The sequence below is a fragment of the Sarcophilus harrisii genome, chromosome 5 (genome assembly GCF_902635505.1).
Source record: "Sarcophilus harrisii chromosome 5, mSarHar1.11, whole genome shotgun sequence".
In the NCBI taxonomy this organism is placed as follows: Eukaryota; Metazoa; Chordata; class Mammalia; order Dasyuromorphia; family Dasyuridae; genus Sarcophilus; species Sarcophilus harrisii.
Window position 1 is genome coordinate 6,493,800 of NC_045430.1, and position 24,011 is coordinate 6,517,810.

At 39.4% G+C, this 24,011-nt stretch overlaps 1 protein-coding gene and 1 long non-coding RNA gene across 19 annotated transcripts in view; one reads left to right on the forward strand and one right to left on the reverse strand.

Annotated features, from left to right (window-relative positions):
* The window catches only part of TTLL8 (tubulin tyrosine ligase like 8), a 67,733-nt gene that overhangs the window by 16,318 nt on the left and 27,404 nt on the right, over positions 1 to 24,011 (reverse strand). For 16 of the 17 annotated variants that reach the window (XM_012550391.2, XM_031939291.1, XM_031939278.1 and 13 more), the window contains 7 exons: positions 19,514 to 19,587; positions 17,597 to 17,725; positions 16,965 to 17,079; positions 15,346 to 15,468; positions 11,164 to 11,353; positions 5,120 to 5,268; positions 1,095 to 1,338 (listed from right to left, as the gene is read on the reverse strand). In XM_012550391.2, coding sequence (XP_012405845.1) covers positions 1,095 to 1,338; positions 5,120 to 5,268; positions 11,164 to 11,353; positions 15,346 to 15,468; positions 16,965 to 17,079; positions 17,597 to 17,725; positions 19,514 to 19,587 — 1,024 coding nt within the window. The remainder of the gene's footprint in view (positions 1 to 1,094; positions 1,339 to 5,119; positions 5,269 to 11,163; positions 11,354 to 15,345; positions 15,469 to 16,964; positions 17,080 to 17,596; positions 17,726 to 19,513; positions 19,588 to 24,011) is intronic. The other variant, XM_031939292.1, reaches the window with a different exon arrangement.
* LOC116419407 overlaps positions 14,469 to 24,011 on the forward strand; it is a 70,380-nt gene continuing 60,837 nt past the window's right edge. For both annotated transcript variants that reach the window (XR_004229717.1, XR_004229719.1), the window contains exons 1-2: positions 14,469 to 14,566; positions 19,047 to 19,102. This is a non-coding gene — a long non-coding RNA (uncharacterized LOC116419407). The remainder of the gene's footprint in view (positions 14,567 to 19,046; positions 19,103 to 24,011) is intronic.

The window sequence follows — 24,011 nt, forward strand, 5'->3', positions numbered from 1 at the left end:
TACTCTCTATATTGATGAGCCTTGGACTACTAGCTCTGGGTCAAGAAGGCCCAAATGTGTGTGTCAACCATTAGCTTTGATCCCAGTGCAGATAGAGCTGTCCACCTCAGAGTAGCCCCTTCCTCACGTGCTGCTGGCACCGGGAAGGGAAGTGTCCCAGTGGGAAAAGAGCAGGTCATCATTGGGGGAGTTCTACATATATACAAACATGTATGTGCTCATATGTGTAAAACAGCTGTTCTTGAAACACCAAAGCAGAGAGCAGGAAGGAGGCCTGGCTTCCTAGCTTGATATTCCCCCTTACTCACTGTGTGATACAAGACACTAGACCCTCTCTGAGTCTGTCTTTTTGTTTATAAAGGAAATTATCTGAAAGGTTCCTTCCTGTTCAAAACCTCAAGAATCCCCCCCTTCCATGCACACACAAACACATGCCCACACCCCTGTGGGGAACAAGAATACGCCAGAGCCCAGGGTGGTCCTTGCTGCCTTCCTCTAATTTCACTATCTGCTTATTGACAAATCTTCATAGGCTTTAGAAGGCTCCAGGACCCAGATATAAGGGGCCCGATGTAGGGAATGACACTTCTGCCTCAGCACCCTCATTCTTCAGCCAGGTCCAGGGCACTGTTGGTGTGTTGGGAACTCCCTGTTTGTCCATCTTCTCTCTGGGGTAAATGCTAGGACCACCCAAAGCTTGGAGCAGAGGCATAACGTCAAGAATAAAGGCAGCACTGGGTTCTCAGAGGAGTTACTGTCTTTTCTCTGCCATCTTGCAACTCTCTATACTCATATTTTGAAAACACAGAATGTCCAGGATGGCCCACGGACAGTGACTCATGAGTTCTCAAACCCATCATCTAGCCAATGAGTGCCTCAGCACCTAAGGCTTACTACTGGCCTTCCCACAAGAGAACCCTCAGCTAACTCTTCCCTGCACACCTGATGACTCAATCCATCAATAACTGTTAGAGATGCAAGGATATGCACATTAGCAAGCAACGTAAGCAAATGTGGGGATTCGAATGTAATGCCCTTTCAGTGGGTGTTTTTCCCTCTCAGAGGCACAATGGCCTTTCATCTGGGGGACTTACCTGTCCAAACTGTCTAAGGAAAAACGTTGAGTTGAAAACCTCAAGTAACTTTCTTTGTAGAACCAAATGGTCAGGGGATTCCAATCGGTGACAAGGAACCATTGTCTAATATCAAACTTGGTGTCATAAATCAGCAGGGGTGTCTCAATGTACTTTTGGACCACCCATTTATTATCCTTGGAAGGAATGTTATCCGATGTCACGAGCTTCATAATTTCTTCCACTCTGTCCATACATATGATGTCTAAAAGGAAACATTATACTGTGGTCAGATACCAATGGTAGCCAAGGCTGATGGCACCTCAGCTGCTCTGCCCCCTTAAGAAAACCAGACATGGTGGTATACCTCATCCTTTAGACATAAACAAGATTTTTAGTGGTGAAAACACATGATGTTCCAAGAGGCCTAGAGAGGCATTCCTCACCATCCCCCAACCCATGGCAGTGAACCTGCCAAGCACGAAGACCCCTTCAAGGACAAGGATTCTCCTCCTGTTTCAATGTAGGAGAGGATGGGAGGGAGTGTGGTTAGAGAAGAAATTTTAATATCTATCTCTTATTTTTTTTACCTCCCTCCATCATCATTTCTTCTTTCCCATGGATCAATAATTTCTCCCTTGCTAACTGTTTTTCTCCTTTTTTGCCTATAACCTGTTCAGCCCTCCCTTCCTTTCACACTTTGGTTTCATCCCTTTCCTGCATTTTGCTAGCAAGCTTTTTCAAAAGGCAGTCCATGGCAAGATGGCAGAGAAAATACAGCAACTCCCCTGAGCCCTCCCTAAAATCCTTCCAAACACAATGCTATCACTTATCCTGAATATATTCCTTCAGAGGGAAAATGGACATTCAGTGAAATAAAAAACTGTCAAGCATTCTTGATGAAAAGACCAGAGGCTCAATAGAAAATTTGACTTTCAAATAAAAGACTCAAGAGAAGCATTTAAAGATAAACAGGAAAGGGAAAATTTAAGGGATGTAATTAAGGTTAAACTGTTTACATCCCTACATGGGAAAATGATACTTGTAACTCCTATTTCTCATTATTAGGGTATTTAGACAAAGGGAACAAGTATGAATTGAATATGATGGAATGATACCTAAAAAATTAAAATAAAAATATAAGAAAGAGGAATTCACTAGTATAAACAGAAAATAATGGGGTAAATTATCTCACATATAAGAAGAAAATGCTTTTACAATGGAAAGGAAGATGGGAAAGGTAAGTTGGAAGTGAGTGAACCTTACTCTCATCAGAACTGACTCAAAGAAGAAATAACAAATACACTCAATTGGGAATAGAAAACAATCTTACACTACTAGGAAGTAGGAAAAGGAGATAAGAAAAAAAGGGATATAGAAGGAAGGGCATATCTTGGGGAGGTTGGTAGTCAGAAACAAAATATTTTTGAAGAGGAAGAGGGTGAAATGAAAGAGAGAATGGAATAAACAGGGATGGGGAGGAAATAGGTTGGAGGAAAATATATTTAGCAATTATAAGTCTAAAAAAATTTAAAGCAAATTTCTCTGACAAATACCTCATTTCTCAAATGAGAACTGAGTCAAATTTATAAAAATAAGTCATTCCTCAATTGATAAATGATCGAAAGATATGAACAGTTCAATAAAGTAATCAAAGCTATCTACACAAATATGAAAAAATGCTCCAAATTACCATTGACTGGAGAAATGGAAATTAAAACAATTCTGAGGTATTACCTCATAACTATTAGATTGATAAATAGAACAGAAAAGGAAAATGACAAATATTGGAAGGGATATGAGGGGAAAGAGATATTTAAGCACTGTTAGTGGAATTGTAAACTGATTCTTTAGAGCAATTTGGAACTATGTACACTTTGATCTATCAATACACTACTACTAGGTCTGCATCCAAAAAGAAATAAAAAAGGAAAAGGAAAAGGACATATATGTCCAAAATATTCATATCAGTTCTTTTCTGATGGAAAAAAAATGGAAACTGAGGGAAATGCCCATCAACTGGGGAATGGCTGAACAAACTGTGCTGTGTAATTGTGATGGAATACTATTGTTCCTTAAGAAATTATAAGCAGGATGGCCTCAGAAAAACCCGGAAACATGACCTGATACAAAGTGACACATACTGTGTACACAGTAACAGCTCTTTTATATGCTAATCATCTGTGAATGACTTTGCTTTTCTCAGCAATGTAGTGATCCAAGATAACCCTGAAGAACTTAGGATGAAAAATGCTATCTATCCATCCCCAGGAAAAGAATTGATAATATCTGCATACATATTGAACCATCCTTTTTATTAACCTAATTTTCCTCGAGGGATTTTTTTGGTCTATGTTATCTTTCATAATATGACTAATATGGAAATATATTTTTTCGTAACTACACATCTATAACATATACCAAATTGTTTGCCTTCTCAACGAAGGTTAAGAAGGGAGAGAATTTGGGACTCGAGTTTTAAAAGTGAAAGTTAAGCATTGTTTTTACATGTAATTGGGGAAAATATAATACTAATTGTTTTAAAAGAAGAAAATATGCTGTCCACATTCTCACTCTCTGCACTATCTTTAAACCCCCACCTGTCTATTGAAACTGTTCTCTCAAAGATTGCTGGAGACTTCCTAACTACTAAATCCAATGGATGCATCACAATATATATTGTGAGCCAGGCACTGGAGATACAAGTCCAAAGAACAAACTATCCATCATCCCTCTGCTCACAGAGCTTACAGCTCTCTGCTCCAAACCTGTATTTCTTTCCCTGGGAGTACCTCACCTTCAGTACAGACTCAACATGTCCATGATATAGGAGAGTCTGCGCCTCTATAATAGTATCACTCATTCTCCCGTGGCTCTGGAGAGCCTGGCTAAGGAAGACTAACGAGGATCCTCAGCCCAGTCTCTCTAGCCCACTCCAATCTGTCCATTCTTTTCCTATCACTGCCTTTTGTGCTCTCCCATTGAGTCCCTCTATACGACTTGTCAGGTTGCTCTTGGTGCCTGGAATGTGCCATCTCCCTGACCTCACCTTTCAAGCCCAGCTAGAATGTCACCACCTCTAGGAAGCCTTCTCTGATTCATCCTGTCTTGGAAAGCCTTCTCCAACCTCATACAGCTCTTTTATCTTATATTTCCCTTATTACACAATATTGTTACATAATATTATTACATAATATCCCTTATCACATATTATATATCTGGGTTCATAGTGTTTTGTTTCTTGTGGGGGAAGAAGCAAGTTTTATTTACATCATGTACCTCCTCCACAGAGCAAGATTAAAAAAAAAAATTTGTTGCAATCTGTAGATCTGATCTCTGCCTCCACTGATCCCTGGATACCAAAGAAAATGTGGGAAGGCTTGGGCGTGGGTAGGGAATTGCTTCTAATGGGAATAACATCATATATACCCAGAGGTGATTTTCTTCAACAGCTAGGTGGGGCAGCTCCCTAGAAGACTAGAATTCAAATTCTGCCTCAGATTCTTACTAGCTAAGTGACCCTGAAATAAGACTGTCAGCCTTAGTTTCCTCATCCACAAAATGGGTATAATGACTTCCCAGGGTGTTGGGAGATTCAAAGGAGGATTACACCTGTGTAAATCATAAGTCCGAGCAGAGTGAGGACAGTTATGTGGGCCACTGAGAGGAGCTCGGCAAGAGCTGACACACAGTAGGTACTTAGATTGCGTGACTCTCAAATTCTGAGGGGATTCTTTTCAATGACTACATTTGTGTGTTGTTAAGCATCCGAAAGGACATTCAGTGGACTATAACTGTGCTGGGATGGAAAGAGTCCTGGACCTAGGAGTTAGAAGACCCAAACTTGGTTCTCATCTTTTCCATCAACTAGATGAGACACGTTGAGTAAAGCGTCCCCTTTCCGTGCCTCAGTTTCTCCACCTATAAAGTGAACAAGTAAAAAGAGAACCAGGAGCTGAACTCAGGCCTCCTGACTCCTACCTGATTCTCAACGTGAAAGCAACAACTTTCAGCTTTTTGGAAAGCTCTTTGTAAAGGTCCCTTACCTCTGCCTCGAGATTTGGCGCCCGGCTTTAAGATCCAGATGTTTCTCATGCCATCGATTTCAGACTGAGGGTTTGCTGACATGATTTTATTCAGAATACTCTGACACTGAGAAAAGTAGTTCTTTGAACTGGAAATACAAGCATTGCCACTAAAAACAAAAATCAAGAAAATCCAGTTAGAATTTCTATAGGTCATTTCCTACAGCGTCTTCATTTTGGGGAACTCCCAAGAAAAATGAGGCAGGATTTTTCCATGACTGAGAGTGAGTGGACTCTCAGACTCATCTTGTGAAAATCAAGTGACACTGCTCTGGGCTCACACTGTGGGTGTGGGATGAACTGTGATATGGCCTGGAAAAATCAGGGATATAAATTTTTTTTGGAGTCTTCCTGCCTCTGGACTGTCTTGGCCCAGAACTTCCATTTGCCTTTTGAAGCCCATTTAAAATGTTCTTTCTTCCAGGCAGCCTTCCTGATCTGTCTCATTTTAATGACCAAGTCATATCAGTAATAAAACCCTTCTATATCTGCTTTTTTTGAGCCACCCCTTCCCCAAAACTGTAAGCTCCATGAGGGCAATGATAGGTCCTAATCTGTTGGCTCTGGTTAATATCTGGAACTGCTCCTTTTTACTAAGAGTGGAGACCAGTGAAAAAAGGAAGAATTCTCTGAGTAGCCTCAGAGCCAAGCAGAGTTTCAGTTCCTTTAAGTAGAGCATGTATCCACAACCGCTAAGATCCTGCCAATGGGATCAACAATCCTCGGCCTCAAGCTCACCTGCGAGGGATACAAAAGAGTTCCCCCAAAATGCCCTCTAGAAACTAATGTCTCTCCCCTAACAGATGTTGAAATTCCTGAGAAGAACTGTTTCTTCATTCTTAGGGCCCCAGCACCTTTCACAGTGCCTGGCAAACAATAGGTGCTTGATAAATGCTTGCAATTGCTACTTCTCCATGTGATAAAAACACTACTCATAATAACAGAGAATCAATCAGCAGCAGATACTAAGGAGGGTCAGGGGATTACGGAACAGAGGAGCTGGCTCAGGAGAACTTCATGGAAGAGGTGAAGAGAGGGAAAAGCATATCAGACTTATAGCTAGGGGGCACATTGACAATATGAGCACAATTTCATAAGGAAGAAGTCATAATTCTTGGTGGATGTGGATGGGAAAGGGAGACAAGTAGACTTGGCTATGACAGGAATTCAACACATCAGGGAAATATGCCAAAAGATTTGGGTTTTTCCCCCCATGGCAGGTAAATCCCCAACAATACAGGTTTCGGACCATTCTGAACAGTGTTTGTCCATGTTCTCTTGAGTCATTCATGCTGTGCCCACCCGATGTGTCACCTTCTGCATCTGCTGGTCCTGTGTGAGCTTCCTCTTACTGGAGTTCTTTAAGCAACGTCTAGACAGCCTCTTGTTGAGATCCTTTTTTCAGTCGTGGGAGTACCTAGGTCTGATGTGACTAACTTGGCATTTTTCTAGTCATATGACTTCCTGATAACATTCTTCTACGCAGTCTGTCCACATAGAACCTACTGTGTGCCTGGCACTGTGCTAAGCACTTTACAATTATTAACATTTGGTTTTCATCATCACCCTGGCAGGTAGAAAGGGAACACTATTATTATCCCTACTCTGGAAATGGAACACTCTTATTAGCACTATCTTACAGATGGGGAAACTAAGGAAAACAGAATTTATAAATGATTTGCCCAAGCTGACTCAGCTATTTCATATCTGAAGCCACATTTGAACTCAGGTCTTTCTGAATCCAAGTCAGATATTCTATGTATTGTGTCATCTGTCATCACTTAACTGTTTCTAATGGCAACCAAAAACCTTTTAGATAAGATGTGGTGAACCTAAAGACCACTGGTAACATAAATCAGATCATTACAACTTCTCTCTGTTCCTTATCCAAGACACTAAATTTCTCATCTCTAAGCTTTTGCACTGATCAATCTCCCACCCCACCCCAGTCTAGTATGCCCTCCTACTTCACTTCCGCCTCATAACATCATTCACTTCCTTCAAGATGAAGCTCAAGCACTATCTTCTATTCTAAGTCTTGGTTGATTCTCCTCAAAACTGCTCTCCTCTAATCACTTTGTATTTTATTTCCTTTATATACACATATAATATATATATACATCACACATATATATACATGCTGCTTTCCTCAGTCAGATATGAACTCCTCGGAATGAGACCTAATTCTACTTTTTTGTTTTTGCATTCCCATCCCTTAGCACAGTGCCTGGCACATAGTGGGTGCTTAATGAAATCTGATTGATTGATACCAACAAGAGATACTTGCTGCCATCTAAGACTTGCCTGTCTTCTCCGTAAATCATGTGAAGATACTTGTTCCTCAAAAAGTTAGTCCCACTGTCCACAGGGAGAACTATGAACTTCCCCATCACCAGAGGCCCTTCTTTCCCGCCTACTATGTTCTAGCTGTCCACTTCCTCTGTCCCAATATCCTTGGCTAGGATGTTAACTGACATAAAATTTGACACCATCTAACCCAAAGATTAAACCAAAAGTGGGTATGAAGGGAAAGTTGCAAGCGAACTGACTGTTGTGCTCATTTCATCTAAGAATTATGTTTTGTGCCCAAAGAGGGCACTCATATCAATGGATATCCTAAGAGGAAAACATTATGTAACTTAAAGAGAACAGGTCATTGGCCAAGAAAAAGAGGTGACCTTGTTAAGCCAGCTCGTAGCATAGTACACACAGAAGTTGTTTGATCAATGCTGTTTGAATTACAATGAATTAAATTGAGTGTGTTTGTGGTTGGTTTTGATACCATAGTCAAACCCTGAAAAGATCAAAAGGGCTTATCTTACATGAGAGGGGACTGGACCATTCCCTAAGCTTAGAAGTGCTTGAAGACTTTGGGGACATCCTGTATGAAGTGGGAAATAAAACTGTATCAAATGCTTTAAAAATAATAAATACTGTGTTTTAGTTGTATTTATAACTTTTTAATAAGAATTGTCGAAAATGACATGTAATATGATATAAGAAAATGTATATGAATTAAATAAATTCAAATTCTCCTGTTACATGGTTATCTCTGTGATGATGTAATGTGCCAAGAACATGACCAAGAACAAGATCTTTTAGGACCTAATTTCCCAAGATGTTCAGGACTGAGAGAGCATTGGTCATTGTTAGATATTCTTAGAAAGGTTAGCTTCAGCATGGTGATTTCCTCACAGAAGGATCCTGATTAGTGGGGAGCATTCCACAAGGCATGAAATTTGACCCTGGGTAGCCAGTATGGAGGGGAGGGGAGAAGCGAAAGATAAAAAGCTAAATGGAGAGGGGAGTGAAGAGGTTTTCTGAGCAATGAACAAGCACAGCCAAATGTGTCCGCAGGAGAAGGGAGCAGAAAAAGAAGGAAATGTGCACAGAGAAGATAAGACCTGTCTGTCCCGATACCCAAGCGTGTTCCTAAGTGGGCTCTGAAAGCCCAACACATCTGCACATTGGCAGCCGGTGAATGGCCATTTAGGGGGAGCAGTTTTCTCATGCTGAGTAATGGAAGACTTGAAGCTGTATTCTTTCTGTCCCTGAAGATTTCTCCCTAGAGAGTTCTTGCTAATCTAGGGAGATGCAGAAGACTGAGATTCTTTATGTTTGGATGCCCAAAGAGCTTTTTTTTTGTTAGTTAATTTATTTTTTAGTTTTTACTTCCCAATTCTCCCCCATCCCTTGAGAGAAAGGGCTTTTATTATGTCATTTTCTTCCATGTTATCCAGATTTTAATTCAATGATCTTCCTAGGGATATAGATGCTTCTTGTATGATCTGACAAAAGCAGATATTTGAGGATAACTAAATGAGAGCTAAATGGACACACTAAATTAGGGGTGACAAAAGATTTTAGAGGCTTTCCAGTCATCCCAGTTGGCAGTAACAAAGAGAAAAAAAATGTAACAAACAGAATAGGCTCAAATGGCCCCAAAGAGGCAGAAAAAGTAAAATCAAGTAGATGGTGATAGAGATCAGCTTGGATTATATACTTCAACAACAATACTATATGATGATCAATTCTGATGGACCTGGCCATCTTCAGTAATGAGATCAGCCAAATCAGTTCCAATAGAGCGGTAATGAACCGAACCAGCTACACCCAGCGAAAGAACTCTGGGAGATGACTAAGAACCATTACATTGAATTCCCAATCCCTCTATTTTTGTCCGCCTGCATTTTTGATTTCCTTCACAGGCTAATTGTACAATATTTCAGAGTCTGATTCTTTTTATACAGCAAAATAACGGTTTGGACATGTATACTTATTTTGTATTTAATTTATACTTTAACATATTTAACATGTATTGATCATCCTACCATCTAGGGCATCCAGACAGAAAGACAGAGACAGACACACATACACAGAGACTGTCAACAGAGTCAGAGAGAATGAGAGAAAGGAAACAGACAGAGAGACACACACAGAGAGAGACAACAGATATAGAGACAGACACAGAGAGACAGAGAGAATGAGAGAGAGAGGAGATAGACAGACAGACAGAAACAGAGGCAGAGAGAGAGAAAGAGGAAGAGGGAGAAACTCGTGGGACATCACCAGAAGACAAAGACAGCTCTGCAACCTCAGAGTTGTGGTAGCTATATATATATGCTCTATCCAGGTGCCTGGTATGTGTGTGTGTGTTTGCCCAGCATGTGTGCCCTCTGGTCACATGCTCTCTAAATGTGTACTCTCTCAAAGGATATGGACACACAATTTTCAGATGATAAAATTAAAGCCATCTACAGTCATAGGAAAAAATGCTCTAAATCACTATTGATTAGAGAAAAGCAAATAAAGACACCTCTGAGGTAACACCTCACCTCTCTTAGGTTAGCTAAGATGACAGGAAAAGAATGATGAATGTTGGAGGGCATGTAGGAAAGCTGGAACACTAATACATTGTTGGTGGAGTTGTAAGCTGATCCCACCAGTCTAGAGAAGTTTGAAACTATGCCCAAAGGGTCATAAAACTGCATACCCTTTGATCCAGCAGTGCCATTACTGAGTCTGTATCCCAAGAAAATAATAAAGGAAGGAAAAGGACCCACATGTGCAAAAACGTTTGTAGCGGCTCTTTTTGTGGTGGCAAAGAATTGGAAAATGAGTAGATGTCCATCAGGCAATGGCTGAACAAGTTGTGATATATGAAGGTAATGGAATATCATTTTTCTACCAAAAAAAATGATGAATAAGCTGATTTTAGAAAGGCCTAGAAAGACTTCCATGAACTGATACTGAGCAAAATAAGCAGAACCAGGAGGAAGTTGTTCACAGGAACAGCAAGAATGGGCAATGATGTATTGTGAAAGACTTGGTTCTTCTCAGGGGTTCAGTGATCCAAGGAAATCCCAATAAACTTTATCATAGAAAATGCCATCTGCATCCAGAAAAAGAACCATGGATAATGAATGTAAATCAGCAATTCTCTGTTCATTTTTTTCTGTTTTTTCTCTCAGTTTTTTTTCTTTTGTTCTGATTTTTCTCTCTCAGTATGATTCATAAATATGTATTTTAAAAGTTAATATATATGCATAACCAGAAAAAATAAAACAACTAATAATAAAAAAAAATGTGTACTCTCCCGACTGGCAAGGGTGATAACATGGAAAAATGCACCCTCACTGTGCCTTTCTGACACTGCACTAGACAATGCTGTTTTGCCATTTGATTACAAACACCCACAAGAGCATACGTACAAGGTCATGAGCACTTGTGTGGGGCCTTTCTACACCCCAAAAGTCTAAAGGAGGGAGGTCTCAGACAGGACAAGGGTATGAGGTCTCTCTTAGCAGAGTGAAGGCTCCTCTCCTCCCCTTTCCCAGCTCTCTGCTTGGTGAACCCAAACTTTCATGGATCAGTTTCCATTGCAGGCAAGCTTCGGGGCAGATGCCATGGGGCATAGAGGAAGCACCTTTGCTTCTGCTTCCCAGAGGGCTCCACTGGTCCCAAGATGCCCAACATACATGGGACAGAAAAGACTAAGATCTTACTGGATGAGATTGTAGTACTGCTGGATCAGCTCCTTCCACTGGCCTTCAGAAAGGGTTTTCAGGGACTCCGCCGAGATGTCGATGTCATCATGTTCCAATTGCCCAAGGTAGTTCTCACACACTTTACAAGCCACCTCTATGAGTTCCCCTGGGAGGTCAATGAGTTTCTTTTCCTCAGCACTAACTTGATCTGCAAAGAAAACACATCCCAGAAGTATGTTTGGGAATTAGCGAATTCTAGCATGTCAGAGTTGGACAAGACCCTCAGGTTATCTAGACCACCTTGTAGCTGAGCAAGAACTCTTTCCAGAGGATCAGTAAAACAGGGCTATCCAGCTTCTAACTGAAGACCACTTTTGGGAGAGCAAGAGAGAGACAGAGAGAGACAGACACAGAGACAGACAGAGATACAAACAGAAACAGGCATACTGACACAAAGAGACAGAAACAGAGAAACAGACAAAAAGAAAGATAGAGAAACAGAAACAGAGAAGCACATACACAAAGACAGAGATACATATATAGAGAGACAGACACAGACAGAGACAGAGATACAGACAGACAGATAGAGAGGGAAAAACAAACAGGCATAGAGACACAGAAAAAGATAGAGAAACAAACACACACACACAGAGACAGAGATACAGCGAGAGAAAGAAAGAGTCAAAGAGACAAACAGGGAAAGACAGTCACAGAAAGAGAGAGACACAGAATGACAGGGAAAGACAGACACATTGTCACAGAAAGAGAGAGAGAGAGAAACAAAGTCAGAGAGCTAGACAGAAAGAGCAAGAGACAAGGAGATATAGAGAAACAGAGACAGACAGAAACACACAGAAACAGAGAGACAGAATTCTCACTGCTGATCACATATAGATCTTCTTAAAGCACAAAAAGGTTTAAATATCACTAACAGTGTCATTTGGAGGGAAAAGACAGGATGATTTTTCTTTCCTAATGCCAGAAAGATTCCCATGGGTATTGGGGGTCCTTTGCTGACACCTCAGTTCTTGCCTTACTTTAAAAAAAATAAAAAGGTCATATAATCAATGGAATCCAAAAGTAAGTCAACCTTTGTGAACAGGTTGAACAGACGAGGTTCAATTATTGTAGAGACTAATAAGAGGCTAGGGGAAGAAACTTGAAAAAGCCACAGGAGTCAATGAAGAATCACTGAAAGAACCCAGACTTAGCAATTTGGTCTTTTTAAGGAGCAATCCCAGAAGATATCACAAATACCAAAAGGAACTGTTATCCAGTGATATCATCACAGAGCCTCAAACTGTGGAACAGAAAAAGCCCAGAAAGAGTTGAATGTGTGGGCATTGAACAAGATATTCAAGACAACCAGGACATGCATTCAAGACTGGTTGTTAGGTAGCCTCTGATCTCCAATTTTTGACCCATACGGTGGGTGCCATGATTCTCAAAATAGACAAAGTCGAAGAAAAGACAATACTCACCTAGTGGGGTTCTACCAGTGGGAGTGTATCCCTCAAGAAATCTGGAGGGCAACTTTTCAACAACCATGGCGGGGGGGGATCACTGGTGACATGATCTAACTCACCTAACTTCCTTGGGATGATGTTGGAAGAATAGGAACAAAGAAACTGAAGGCTCTGATTAACTAAAAGACACTGGTCTGAAGCTATTGATGTCACAACTTTAGTCAACTCTTTGCCATGTGGAGGAGTGATAAAGGAAGGTAGGACCAAGCCCAAGAGGACAGAAGTGGTCGGCTCTTTTGCCTATCACAACCATGTATGTCCCATTACCAACTCTGGTTGATTCCCACCATCTACCTCCATTGATCCTATTCATATGTACTCTGAACAAAGCTAGAAAAAAATTCAAAATTCTTGCAGGTAGGCTTTCTTCAGCCCTTCCCACACTGCCCCACTTCCCAGCCTGAAAATGCCATCCTCTTTGAAATTACCTCCCATCTCTTCTATATATATCCTATCCTGTTATTTGTGCATTGTCTCTTCCCTTAGATGGGAAGCACTGCGAAGGCAGGAACTATTTTGGCTTTCCCTTACTCCAGGCCCCTCAGAAATGCTTCTTGATTGACTGAATCCTTCAGTAACATTTAGAAACTGTTGGGAATAAAGATAAGCTAAAAGAAATGAAAGAGGTTTTTGTAGTAGCAAGGAAATGGAAATTAAGTGGATACCTATCAGTTGGGAAATGGCCGAATAAGTTGTGGTACCTGAATATAGTGGAATATTATTGTTCTATAAGAAATGGTGAGCAGGCTGATTTCAGAAAAGTCTGCAAAGACTTGTAAGAACTGATGCTGAGTGAAGTAAACAGAACCAAGACAACACTATGCATAGTAAGATTATGTGATGATCAACTGTGATAGACTGGGCTCTTCTCAACAATGTGGTTACAGTTCCAATACATTTGGAACGAAAAATGCCTCCATATCTAGAGAGAAAACTATGAAGATTGAATATGGATTGAAGCATAATATTTTCATTTTTCATTTGTTTCTTTCTCTTTTTCCCCCTTCTGGCCTGATTTTTCTTGTACAACATGGTAAATATGGAAATTTGTTTAAAAGAAATGCACAAGCAACATAACTGTATATATATATATATATATATATATATATATATATACATATATTGGATTTAACATATATTTTATTTGACATAAATTGAACCAACTGCCAGCTAGGGGAGGGGGTGGGGGAAAGGAGTGGAAAATTTGGAACAAAAGATTTCGCAAGGGTCAATGTTGAAAAATTACCCATGCATATGTTTTGTAAATAAAAAGCTTTAATAAAAAAATTTAACCTATATCAGAGTACTTGCTGTCTTGGGGAAGGGGCAGTTAAAGGAGGGAGGGAGAAAAATTTGGAACACAGAGTCTTACAAAAATGAATGTTGAAAACTATTAAAGTTGAAAACTATTCTTCTATGTATATAGAAAAATAAAATACTATTGAAAAAATTTTAAAAAGAAATGAGAAGGGGTCAAGTCAAGGAGGACACTTCTGGCCAAATAAAGGATTGAAGTTGGATTCTGAAAAAGAAAGGCTTCAAGAGCTCAGGGATCTCCAAGGACTTGTTCTGTGAGCATCCTGGACATGGGTTAGAAGAATCTATGGATGTCCAGAGATTTCCTATGTGCAAGACTTAAGACTAAGGTCTTCAGGGGAAAAAAATGTGAATGAGCTGTCTTCTGGATATAGAGAGTATAAGTATGAGACAACTTTGGAATGAATGCGAGTAAAGATAGGAAGAATGGAAGCCACATTCAAATAGCAACAGACCAGCTTATCCAATGAGCAAACTGTCACGGAATCAAGAATTCTGGAATAAGGATTCCCAACACTCAAGGAGACACGCAGCCTGAGCACATCAACTGCTCCCTGCCCAAACAACAACAGCCACAGGTAACTGGGTTCTGTCAGAGAGTTTTGGAGGAGATATAGAAATTCACTGTCCACTTGTCTCTTAGCTATGATCAGGAGTGACTCTGAAATGCTTTACCAAAATCTGCACACACTTGTAGCACACTCCTTCTCTACCAATTTATGAATCCTGAACATATCTTGACAAAGCCTTGATTGTGATTTACTGTTACTTCCTTCTCTAAGTGTTTATCTATTTATATAATATATTCTGGAATTTTGCCAGAAATCAAAGTTAAACTCATCGGTCTACAATTTTTAAACTGTTTTTTTCTGATTATGAAAACTGGAATTCCATTTGATTTTATCTGATGCTACTGGATCATTGTCAGCATCTGGGACTTTTCAAAGCTCATTGACTTCAACAACCTTATCTACCCGATCTCTCAGTACCCTTGGATGGAGTTAATCTGAGCCTGGTGACTTGATATCATCAAGGGCAACCAACTCAATTTTTTTTTACTATCTCCTTACTTTAAGGTTTTGTATATAATCCCCGCATTAGCCAATTCTGTTCTGTTCTTTGCAGGCCAAAAATCATTCTTCTTGGCAGAGAAAACAAGCAAAATTAGAATCAAGCATTTCTGTCTTCCTTCTACTTCCTTTCTTATCCCCACACTCCTCACCTTGAGCAGGAATCCTTTCTCCTTCAGGACCTGACCTATGTGTGCAGTTACTCCATCTCCTTCCTAGTAATTAAAATACAGCTAATCTCAATTTTCTTTATGGCACAATAAATCCTATTATTGCCAAAAAAATACCTTTATTTCGACTCATCTCTTCATCATTCTCTTCTTTTTTGACCCTGGATTTGCTCTTGCTATAATTGTGGTGACTGACAACCCACTTCAGGATACTAGATGCAGCTGTTCTCCTGAAATCATCTAAAAAGAAGAAAAAGTTGGTGATTTGTCTTCATATTGGATGGCATGTGAAAGGATTCTTTGTGAGGAGAGTAAATAGATTTCAATTCAATACAAGAAATTTAATTTAATTTAATTCACGTTTATCGGTACTTGCTGTGTTGCAAGGCCATGGAGAGAAAAAGGACAAAAGAAATAAAATCTGCCTTCTTTAATACAGTAAATATGAGCTATGAAGAGTGAGGAGGAAGGGGATGGAGAGGAAGGGGGAGGAAGAGAGGGAGGGAGAAAGAGGGAGAAAGAAACACAGAGGAGGGAGGAAGAGAGAGGGCAGGGAGGAAGATAGAAAAAGGGAGGAAGAGAAAGGCAGAAAAGAAGTGAGAAAGGAAGAAGAGGAGGGAGAGGGGGGAGAGAAAGACAGGGACAGAGATATAGGGGGAAAAGAGGAAGAAAGAAATAGAGGAGGTAGGGAGGAAGAGAGGGAGGGTGGGGAGGGAGATAGAAAGAGGGAGGAAGAGACAGACAGAGACAGAGACAGACGGAGACATAGAGAGAAACAGAGACAGAAAGACACATATGGGGGGAGAAAGAGAAGAGGAGGAAGGAAGGGAGGGAGGGAGAAACAAGAGGAGGGAGAGAAGGAGAAACAACACAGACAGTGAAAGCACGGTATCTAGGCGGGAAACTAATAGAAAGTGGGGATATCAGGTGGGCTTAGAGGGACAGAGCAGAAAGACCTATTACAGAAGGGGGACTTGGGAAGAGAGAAGGGGGGAAACAGCCAGGACAAAGGCAGAGCTGGGAGGTGGAAGCTCTTATTCAGCGGACAGCAAAGGCCAGTGGAGCTAGAAGGAGAGCATGAAGCAGAGGAAGAAGCTGGAAAGGGTGGGGAGGAGCCCAGCTGTGCAGTTTCTGAGGGTGGTTAAGAACAAGCTCCTGCAGAAAACAGCCTTTCCCAGAGAACAGAATGTGAAGCTGGTCGAGTTCTGAAGTGTTGAGCTGAAAACAAAAGCTTCCTGCTCATTATTCTTCTTCTTCACAGTGTCTCTGTATTGGGAGTTTCCCATCCAGAGAGAAGGAGATTCTCCAGGTTCATATTCTGGGCTTGGAGCCAGGAAGGAAGCCCGTGTCTCTAGGCACGAGACCTCATTCACACATGCTCAATATTCCATCTGTTGTCAGAACATTTAAAAAACAAAGATTGCTTCGGCAAAAGCTATCGACTAGCCTCCTTTTTGTTAATCCCATGGCACAAAAGTATAAAGACAAAGGGGAAGGGGAGACACTGCCAAGAGACAAGTGGGGCAATTAGTGTGGCCAGCAGCATCTGCTCCCATTCGCTCACACAGGCCCTGGGCCACTCACCCCCCTGCCAGCAAGGACAGCAAAGGCCCAGGGAGCTAGGAGAACAGCTGGAAAGGCGGGGAGGAGCCAAGCAAGCAGCTGCAAGTTGGTGCATCCAAGCAGGCAGCTTCCACAAGGGGAGTTAAGTAATTATTAACAGTCTCAGCACTCACCCAAGAACTCCTGTTTCTCACCGTCAGAGCAGAGACCGTAACAACGGGGGAAGAAGGAATGAGGATTAGCTGGGACATACCATGGCAGATTCCGCATGTTCATGCACAATCCAATCTTTAAAAAATAAACAGATGATTTGACCATCAACACTTCTTAATGAGCCTGCGGGGACCACAGGGCTCCCCCACCTCCCACCTCCCCAGAGCCTGTGGTCCACTAGTGTATGTGTTCCACAAAATGACACCATTCAAGAGCTTGCTGGATGAGAGTTCCAAGTTGTTCTCACTTCTGTGTTCGTGTTCTAGTTTAGATGAGAAGTTATTTTGATCATGGATTATTTCAGAATAAACATTTCTGATGAAGAAGCAAGGTTCCCTCCCTTAAGCCCAGAGGACGGGGGCTGCCTTTAAATGGACATCAGACGGAAGTGACCTGTTACCCCAAATTCATTTTGTTCATTAACACAAAAATAAAGGCCAGGATGTTAACAATGGCGCCTGAATGGGGATGTCACAGGCATGGAATGGATCAGCAAGCTGGTTGTACAGGGTAGGGGGGACAGAGCAGGGCAGAAAGGTTCAGAATCATTCCTGAAGCTTCTCGCTCTGACCAGTTGCTATGAAGCACTCACCTTGGTGGTAAAGGAAGCTGTTTTTCCATAGTGATTCAACATCTGATCACAACTCAAATTGTGGTAATCAACCACATCCCTCTTTATAGTCCAAAGAAAGTAAGGAATTTCTGTTTTTACCAACCTAGACTGGCACAAAAAAATTCTTTATCAACAGCAAATATGTCTTCAAAGACCATATAGTCAAAACAAACAGGAGCTAGAGCTAGGTTTTATTTGTGGAGAGAAAGGAAACAACAGGCTGAGCCTTCCTTGGGACTCCTTTATATGGAACAAATGAAGAATCTTCTAAAAATACTGAGGGGGCAGCTAGATGGTGCAGTGGATAGAGCACCAGCCCTATAGTCAAAAGGACCTGAGTTCAAATGTGATCTCAGACACTTAACACTTCCTAGCTGTGTGATTCTGGGCAAGTCACTTAACCCTAATTGCCTCAGGAAAATAAACAAACAAACAAATAAATAAAATGCTGAGGATGGGACTCAAAGAGTACTCTGGAGTTAGTCTGTGACAAATATGTGGCTGGATAGGCAAAAAACTATAATTGCTTCCTAAAATAATTCTAAAATGGATACACAGATTCTCCAATTTCCAGATGGCAAAAACCCTTATTTCTGCTTCATTCACAAGGGGAGCAAAGTTGTCTTTTTTTATCTCATCATGTTGTTTAACATATTACTTGATGGTCTGTGGCCAATTCAGAAATAATAAATATAGCAAACACTCCTTTCAGTACTTTTCTGAGGTTAGAAAAATGTTCAAAGTAGCTCAAAAGTTTAAACAAGAGAAATTCATAAATGAATTAAGCTTGCCCTTCTTTGATATCAGCCCCCAATGGTAGTTCTAAAATATTTTAATAATATTAATAATATATATTTATATATACTATGATAATAATAATAATTTTTTAAAATATGAGGTCTGGGAACCTTAGAAGAGACACCTCTCAATTACCTTCCAACAAGAGAATACATGGAGACTACAGATATAGGCTTTAGAGCTGGGAGGGACTTTAGTAATGATATGGAAACTGAGGTCCAAGTGTTATATGGAACAGGTAGAGTTTGAACCAGTCTCTCTGATCCTAAATTTATTACCTGTCTTGTCTCCTTCCTGAATCACTTAGGATGAGGTGACTTCTCCCTTTACTCATGCCCCACTCGGGCTAGGAGTGTAGGAGGGTGACAGAGGAGAGGAGGAGGCACCTCACTCCAGGGTGCTGGCCGTGGGAACATGGCTACTCTTATCTCAACAAGGAGTCCAGCTACAATAAGACTGAAATAGTTTAAGACTAGTCCAGTGGTCTCTATGTCTGTTCCCTCATCCCAGGCTGCACTGGGACTCCAATGGGAGCTTGGTCATCTGCTTACATCAGGGCAGAGATGCTGTCCTTGGGCTATGGCAGCCTGCCCAACACTACACCATCTCACACTGATGTTTTCTTTCTCAGGATATTTTCACAGCACCTAAGGAAGAGCCCTGCTGACTAAGAATTTTAGAGATCATGTACGTATGAACCAAGAAGCACCAGTGGGATGGCTGGGATTTGTGATTTGCTCTCTGTAAGTAAACAGCTGAGACAACATGAACATGGCAATGCTCTCAAATTTGGTACTAATCACACCTAAAAATTGGCAGAAAACAGGAAAATTCTAGCTAAATTAAGACATAGGAAGCAAAGGCCAGTGGGATTAGGAAGCATTGGGGTCCAATCCCGGAAAGGCCTCTGAGCGGGGTGGACCTCAGGCCAGGAACGCCCTCCTCATTTACATAGGCAGGTGAATCTCTGTTGTTGGGCTACCTAGAGCAAATGAAAACATCCTAAAATGTCATTGGGGGATAAAGACAGGATAGTCACACTCACTTTTATCTACATGCCTTAGTATAAACATAAGCCATATATTTATATAATCCTACCATCACATCATGGATGTTATTTGACTTCTGAAAAATCATCTCATTATCTTCTTCAATTTCAACATATTTGTTTTCTATGAAAAGAAAAGATATCATTAATGAAATCAACAGCATAACTAATATTCCTCCCCACACTGGCTGTACTGCCATGTTGCACTATGGTAAGGAGATAGCATGCAGCTCTAGAGCTCACATAGCTCTTGGGGTCTCAGGTTCCTGAGCTGAGGATGAGGGGGCTGCACTGGATCCCTGAGCTGCCTACAAGCCTGGAGAATCATTGAGGCAGAGAAGTAATTCACCATTTATTCCCTCTTCCTCCTCTTCCTCGATTCCTGTCAATAAGGTAAGTACCTTCCACTCTTCTCTCCTCCTTCACTTCAGCTCACACAATGAGGTCAAGGTTGACCAAGGTCATTCCCTCCTCCCCCTGCACAAATAATCCCATTTTTTCTCCTCAGATTGACCCCTCCATCATCCCTACCATATGATTTGTTGATTCTTACTGCCTATAACATGCCCATGTTGCCTTCATCTTAAAAAAACAAAACAAAACAAAAAATTTTCCCCAATACATCTCATCTTGCTACCACCACATCTCTTTCTTGCTTTTTATGGTTAAACTCACTGAGAAGGTGAGTGCCTTCTGCACACTAGGTACTTCACTTACTTTTCTCTTACTCTCATTGTAGCTTTTTAATTTTTTCATTTATTATTCTTAATTTTTTGTAGTCTGGCTTCTGACTTCGTCACTTCACTAAAACTGCTCTTATAAAGTTAATCCGTGACCTCTCCATCACCAAATTTTTTCTCAGCCCTCATTCTTCGTGCCTTTCTTGTAGCCTTTAACACTTTTAAAGTTAAAAGTTAACTTTTAGCAGGATCTTTGCCACCTTCTTCCTCCTCCCTTTCGAATCTACTCATACCTCACTCCCAGACACATATTCTTTGCTCTACAGATACTGGCTTCCTACTAGTCTTTGAAGAAGAGGCTCCCTCTCCTTCAAGAATTTTTACAGCCTATTTATCAACCCTGGAATTCTCCCTCCTCATCTCCACCACCTGGCTTCCCTGATTCTTTTCAAATGCCACTAAAATTCTTTCTATAGGAAGGCTTTCCAAATCCCCCTGTTTGACAAAATCTTTTGGGAAAACTGAAAGGCAATTTGTCAGAGACAAGACATAAATCAGCATATCTCACACAAATACAAATACACACATCAAAATGGGTTTATGATTTAGACATAGAAGGGGATATCATAAGTAAATCAGTGGAGGAGATAAAGAATTACCTGTCAAATCAGTGGATAGGGGAAGGAAGAACTCGTGGTGAAACAAAAGATTGCGGATTTCACAAATGATAAAACAGATATTTTGATTTGCATAAAATATAAAAGTTGTTGCACAAACAAAACTAATGCACCTAAAATTAAAAGCAGGAAACTGGAAAGAACTTTTACAAATTTCTCTGATAAAGGTCTCATTTCAAAAATATGTACAGAAATGAGTCAAATTTAAAAGAATAAGAGCCATCCCCCAAGTAATAAATGGTTAAAGAATATGGATAGCTTTTGGAGGAAGTAAGCAAAGCATCACTAGCCATATTTTTAGAAATCTCCTCACTAATAATTGGAAAAATAAAGGGAAATTAGGGAAACTAAAACAACAAATGGAAAGGATGTGGGAAAATATGTACATGAATACACTGTTGGTGGAGCTGTGAATTAGTCCAACCATCCCGAAGAACAATTCGAAGATATGCCCCCCAAAATTATTAAACAGTGTATATCCTTTGGCCCAGCAATACCACCACTAGGTCTATATCCCAAAGAGATCAAGGAAAGAGATATGCACAAAACCACAGCAGCCCTTTTTGTGTTGTCAAAGAATTGCTCTTTTTGTGCTGTCAAAGAATTGAAAATGTAAGGGGATACTCATCAATTGGGGAATAGCTAAACAAAGTGTAGTATACAGCTTTGATAGAATACTATTGTGCATGAGAAAACAAGAGGAGATAGTTTCAGAAAAGCCTAGGAAGACTTATATGAACTGATGTAAAGTAAAATGAGCAGAACCAAAAGAACAGTAAGCACAATATTGTAATGATGATCAATTGTGAAAAACTAAGTGACTCTGAAAATACAATGACCCACCATAATTCCAAAAGACTCATCAAATATTATCTACCTCTGGACAGAGAACTAATAAGTTCAGAGTATAGATTGAAGCACATTTAAAATGTTTTTTTCCTATTTTTCTTACTTTTTTGCAATATGCTAATACAGAAATTTATTTTACAAGATTTCATATCTGCAAAGGATTTTATACATCTTACTTTCTCAATGAGTAGGAAAAGGGGAGAGGAGTGTGTGAGCATAAAACTGAATTAAAAATCATTTATTCTATGCTTCTGTCCTTCAACATAAAATTGACTGAAAAATGCATCCAAGAATCACAATAAATAAAAGCTTTTATTTATTTAACAAAGAAATAACAAGCCTTATTTCTTTAAAAATTTCCAAATGTTTCCATGACTCTTGGATGGTAGCAGGAAGTACATATAGTCTCATCCCCATTTTTTAGATGAGGAAGTGAGACGCAGAAAGATAAAAAATAAAAATAACACTTCCAGAACACTTTAAGGTTCACAAGACATCTTCCTTATCAGAAATCTGTGAGACAGGCAAGTACAGAATTATCCCCATTTTACAGATGAAAGAAATAAAAATCTAATTAAAAAAAAAAACTTCTGTTATGACCTGACCAATAATAAACACTATTGCTTCTGTTTCTTAAATAAGTCATATATTCTAATTTTTGCTTTTCTCAAAAGCTCATGAATCTTTTACAAAAACTGATCATATATTAGAGCATAAAAACCTTATGCTTAGGGCAGCTAGGTGGCTCAGTAGATAGATCACTAGCCCTGAGTTCAGGTCTGGTCTCAGAACTTGACATTTCCTAGCTGTGTGAACCCTGTCACTTAACCCCAATTGCCTCAGCAAAACAAACAAACAACAATGCTTGTGCTTAATGCTTAAATGCAGGAAAACAGAAACATTAAATGTATTCTTTTCAGATAATAATGCAATAAAAATTATACTTAATAAAGGACCATAGAAATACAGATTAAAAATTAATGGATGACTAAATAGCCTCATCTTAAAGAATGAATTCTTCTAGAATAAATCATAGAGAATTAAAAAGTACGATCATAATGAGGTAGAATACCCAAACCTATGGGATAAGGCAAAAGCATTAATCAGAAGAAAATTATATATGTATGTATATATACATACATATATATATAAACATCAGTAAAATAAAAAAGTATATCAATGAATTCGGTATGAAATTTTTTAAAAAACAGTTTAAAAAGAACAGATTAAGAATCTCCAGTTAAACACCAAATTAGAAATCCTGAAAATTAAAGGTCAGATAAATAAAACTGAATGTAATAAAATCATTGAATTAATATATAAAATTAGAAGCTGGTTTGTGGGGAGGGGGGACAATAAAATAGATAAATCATTAGTTAATGTGATTTTTTTTAAAAGAGAGAAGAAAATCAAATTACTATTATCAAAAATGAAAACAATAAATTTACATGCTAATAAAATGAAATTAAAGCAGTTATTAGGAGTTATTTTAGTTAATCATACAACAATAAATTTAAACAATGTAAATGAATACTCACAAAAATAAAAACTGCTTAGTTAACAGATGAGAAAATGGAATATCTAAATAGATCTATTTTAGAAAAGAAAATTGAACAGGCCATAAATGAATTTCCTAAGTAAATTTTGCCAAACATTTAAAGAACAACTACAATTTAGATAAATTACAATTTACATAATTACAATTTAGATAAATTAATTGGAATAATAGCTAAAGAAGGAGTCCTACCAAACTCCTTTTATGAAACAAATATGATGCTGATATCTAAACCAAGGAAGAGCAAAAGCAGAGAAAGAAAATTATAGACCAATTTCATTAATGAATATTTATATAACTATTCTAAGTAAAATATCAGCTAGGAGAATACAGCAATATATCAAAAAGATTTTACAATGTGACTAAGTGGGATTTATACCAGAAATGCAGGGCTGGTTCAATATAAGAGAAACTATTACTATAATGGGTTATATTACTATAATGGGTTATATCAATAACAAAAGCAACAAAAACCAAGATTATATTAATAGATGCAAAAAAAAGCTTTGGACAAAATACAATACTCATTTCTACTTAAAAAAAAACTTGAAAGCAAAGGATTTTTCCCTAAAACAATAAGAAATATTTACCTTAAACCATCAGCAAGCATTATCTGTAATGAGGTTAAGTTAAAAGCCTTCCCAATAAGACCAAAGGTAAAACAAGGATGCCCATTATTGCCACTATTATTTAGTGCTGTTTTCCTCTATCTGACATTCTGTGACCTGATTTGGAGTTTTCTTGGCAAAGGTGCTAAAGCAGTTTGCCATTTCCTTCTCTAGCTCAT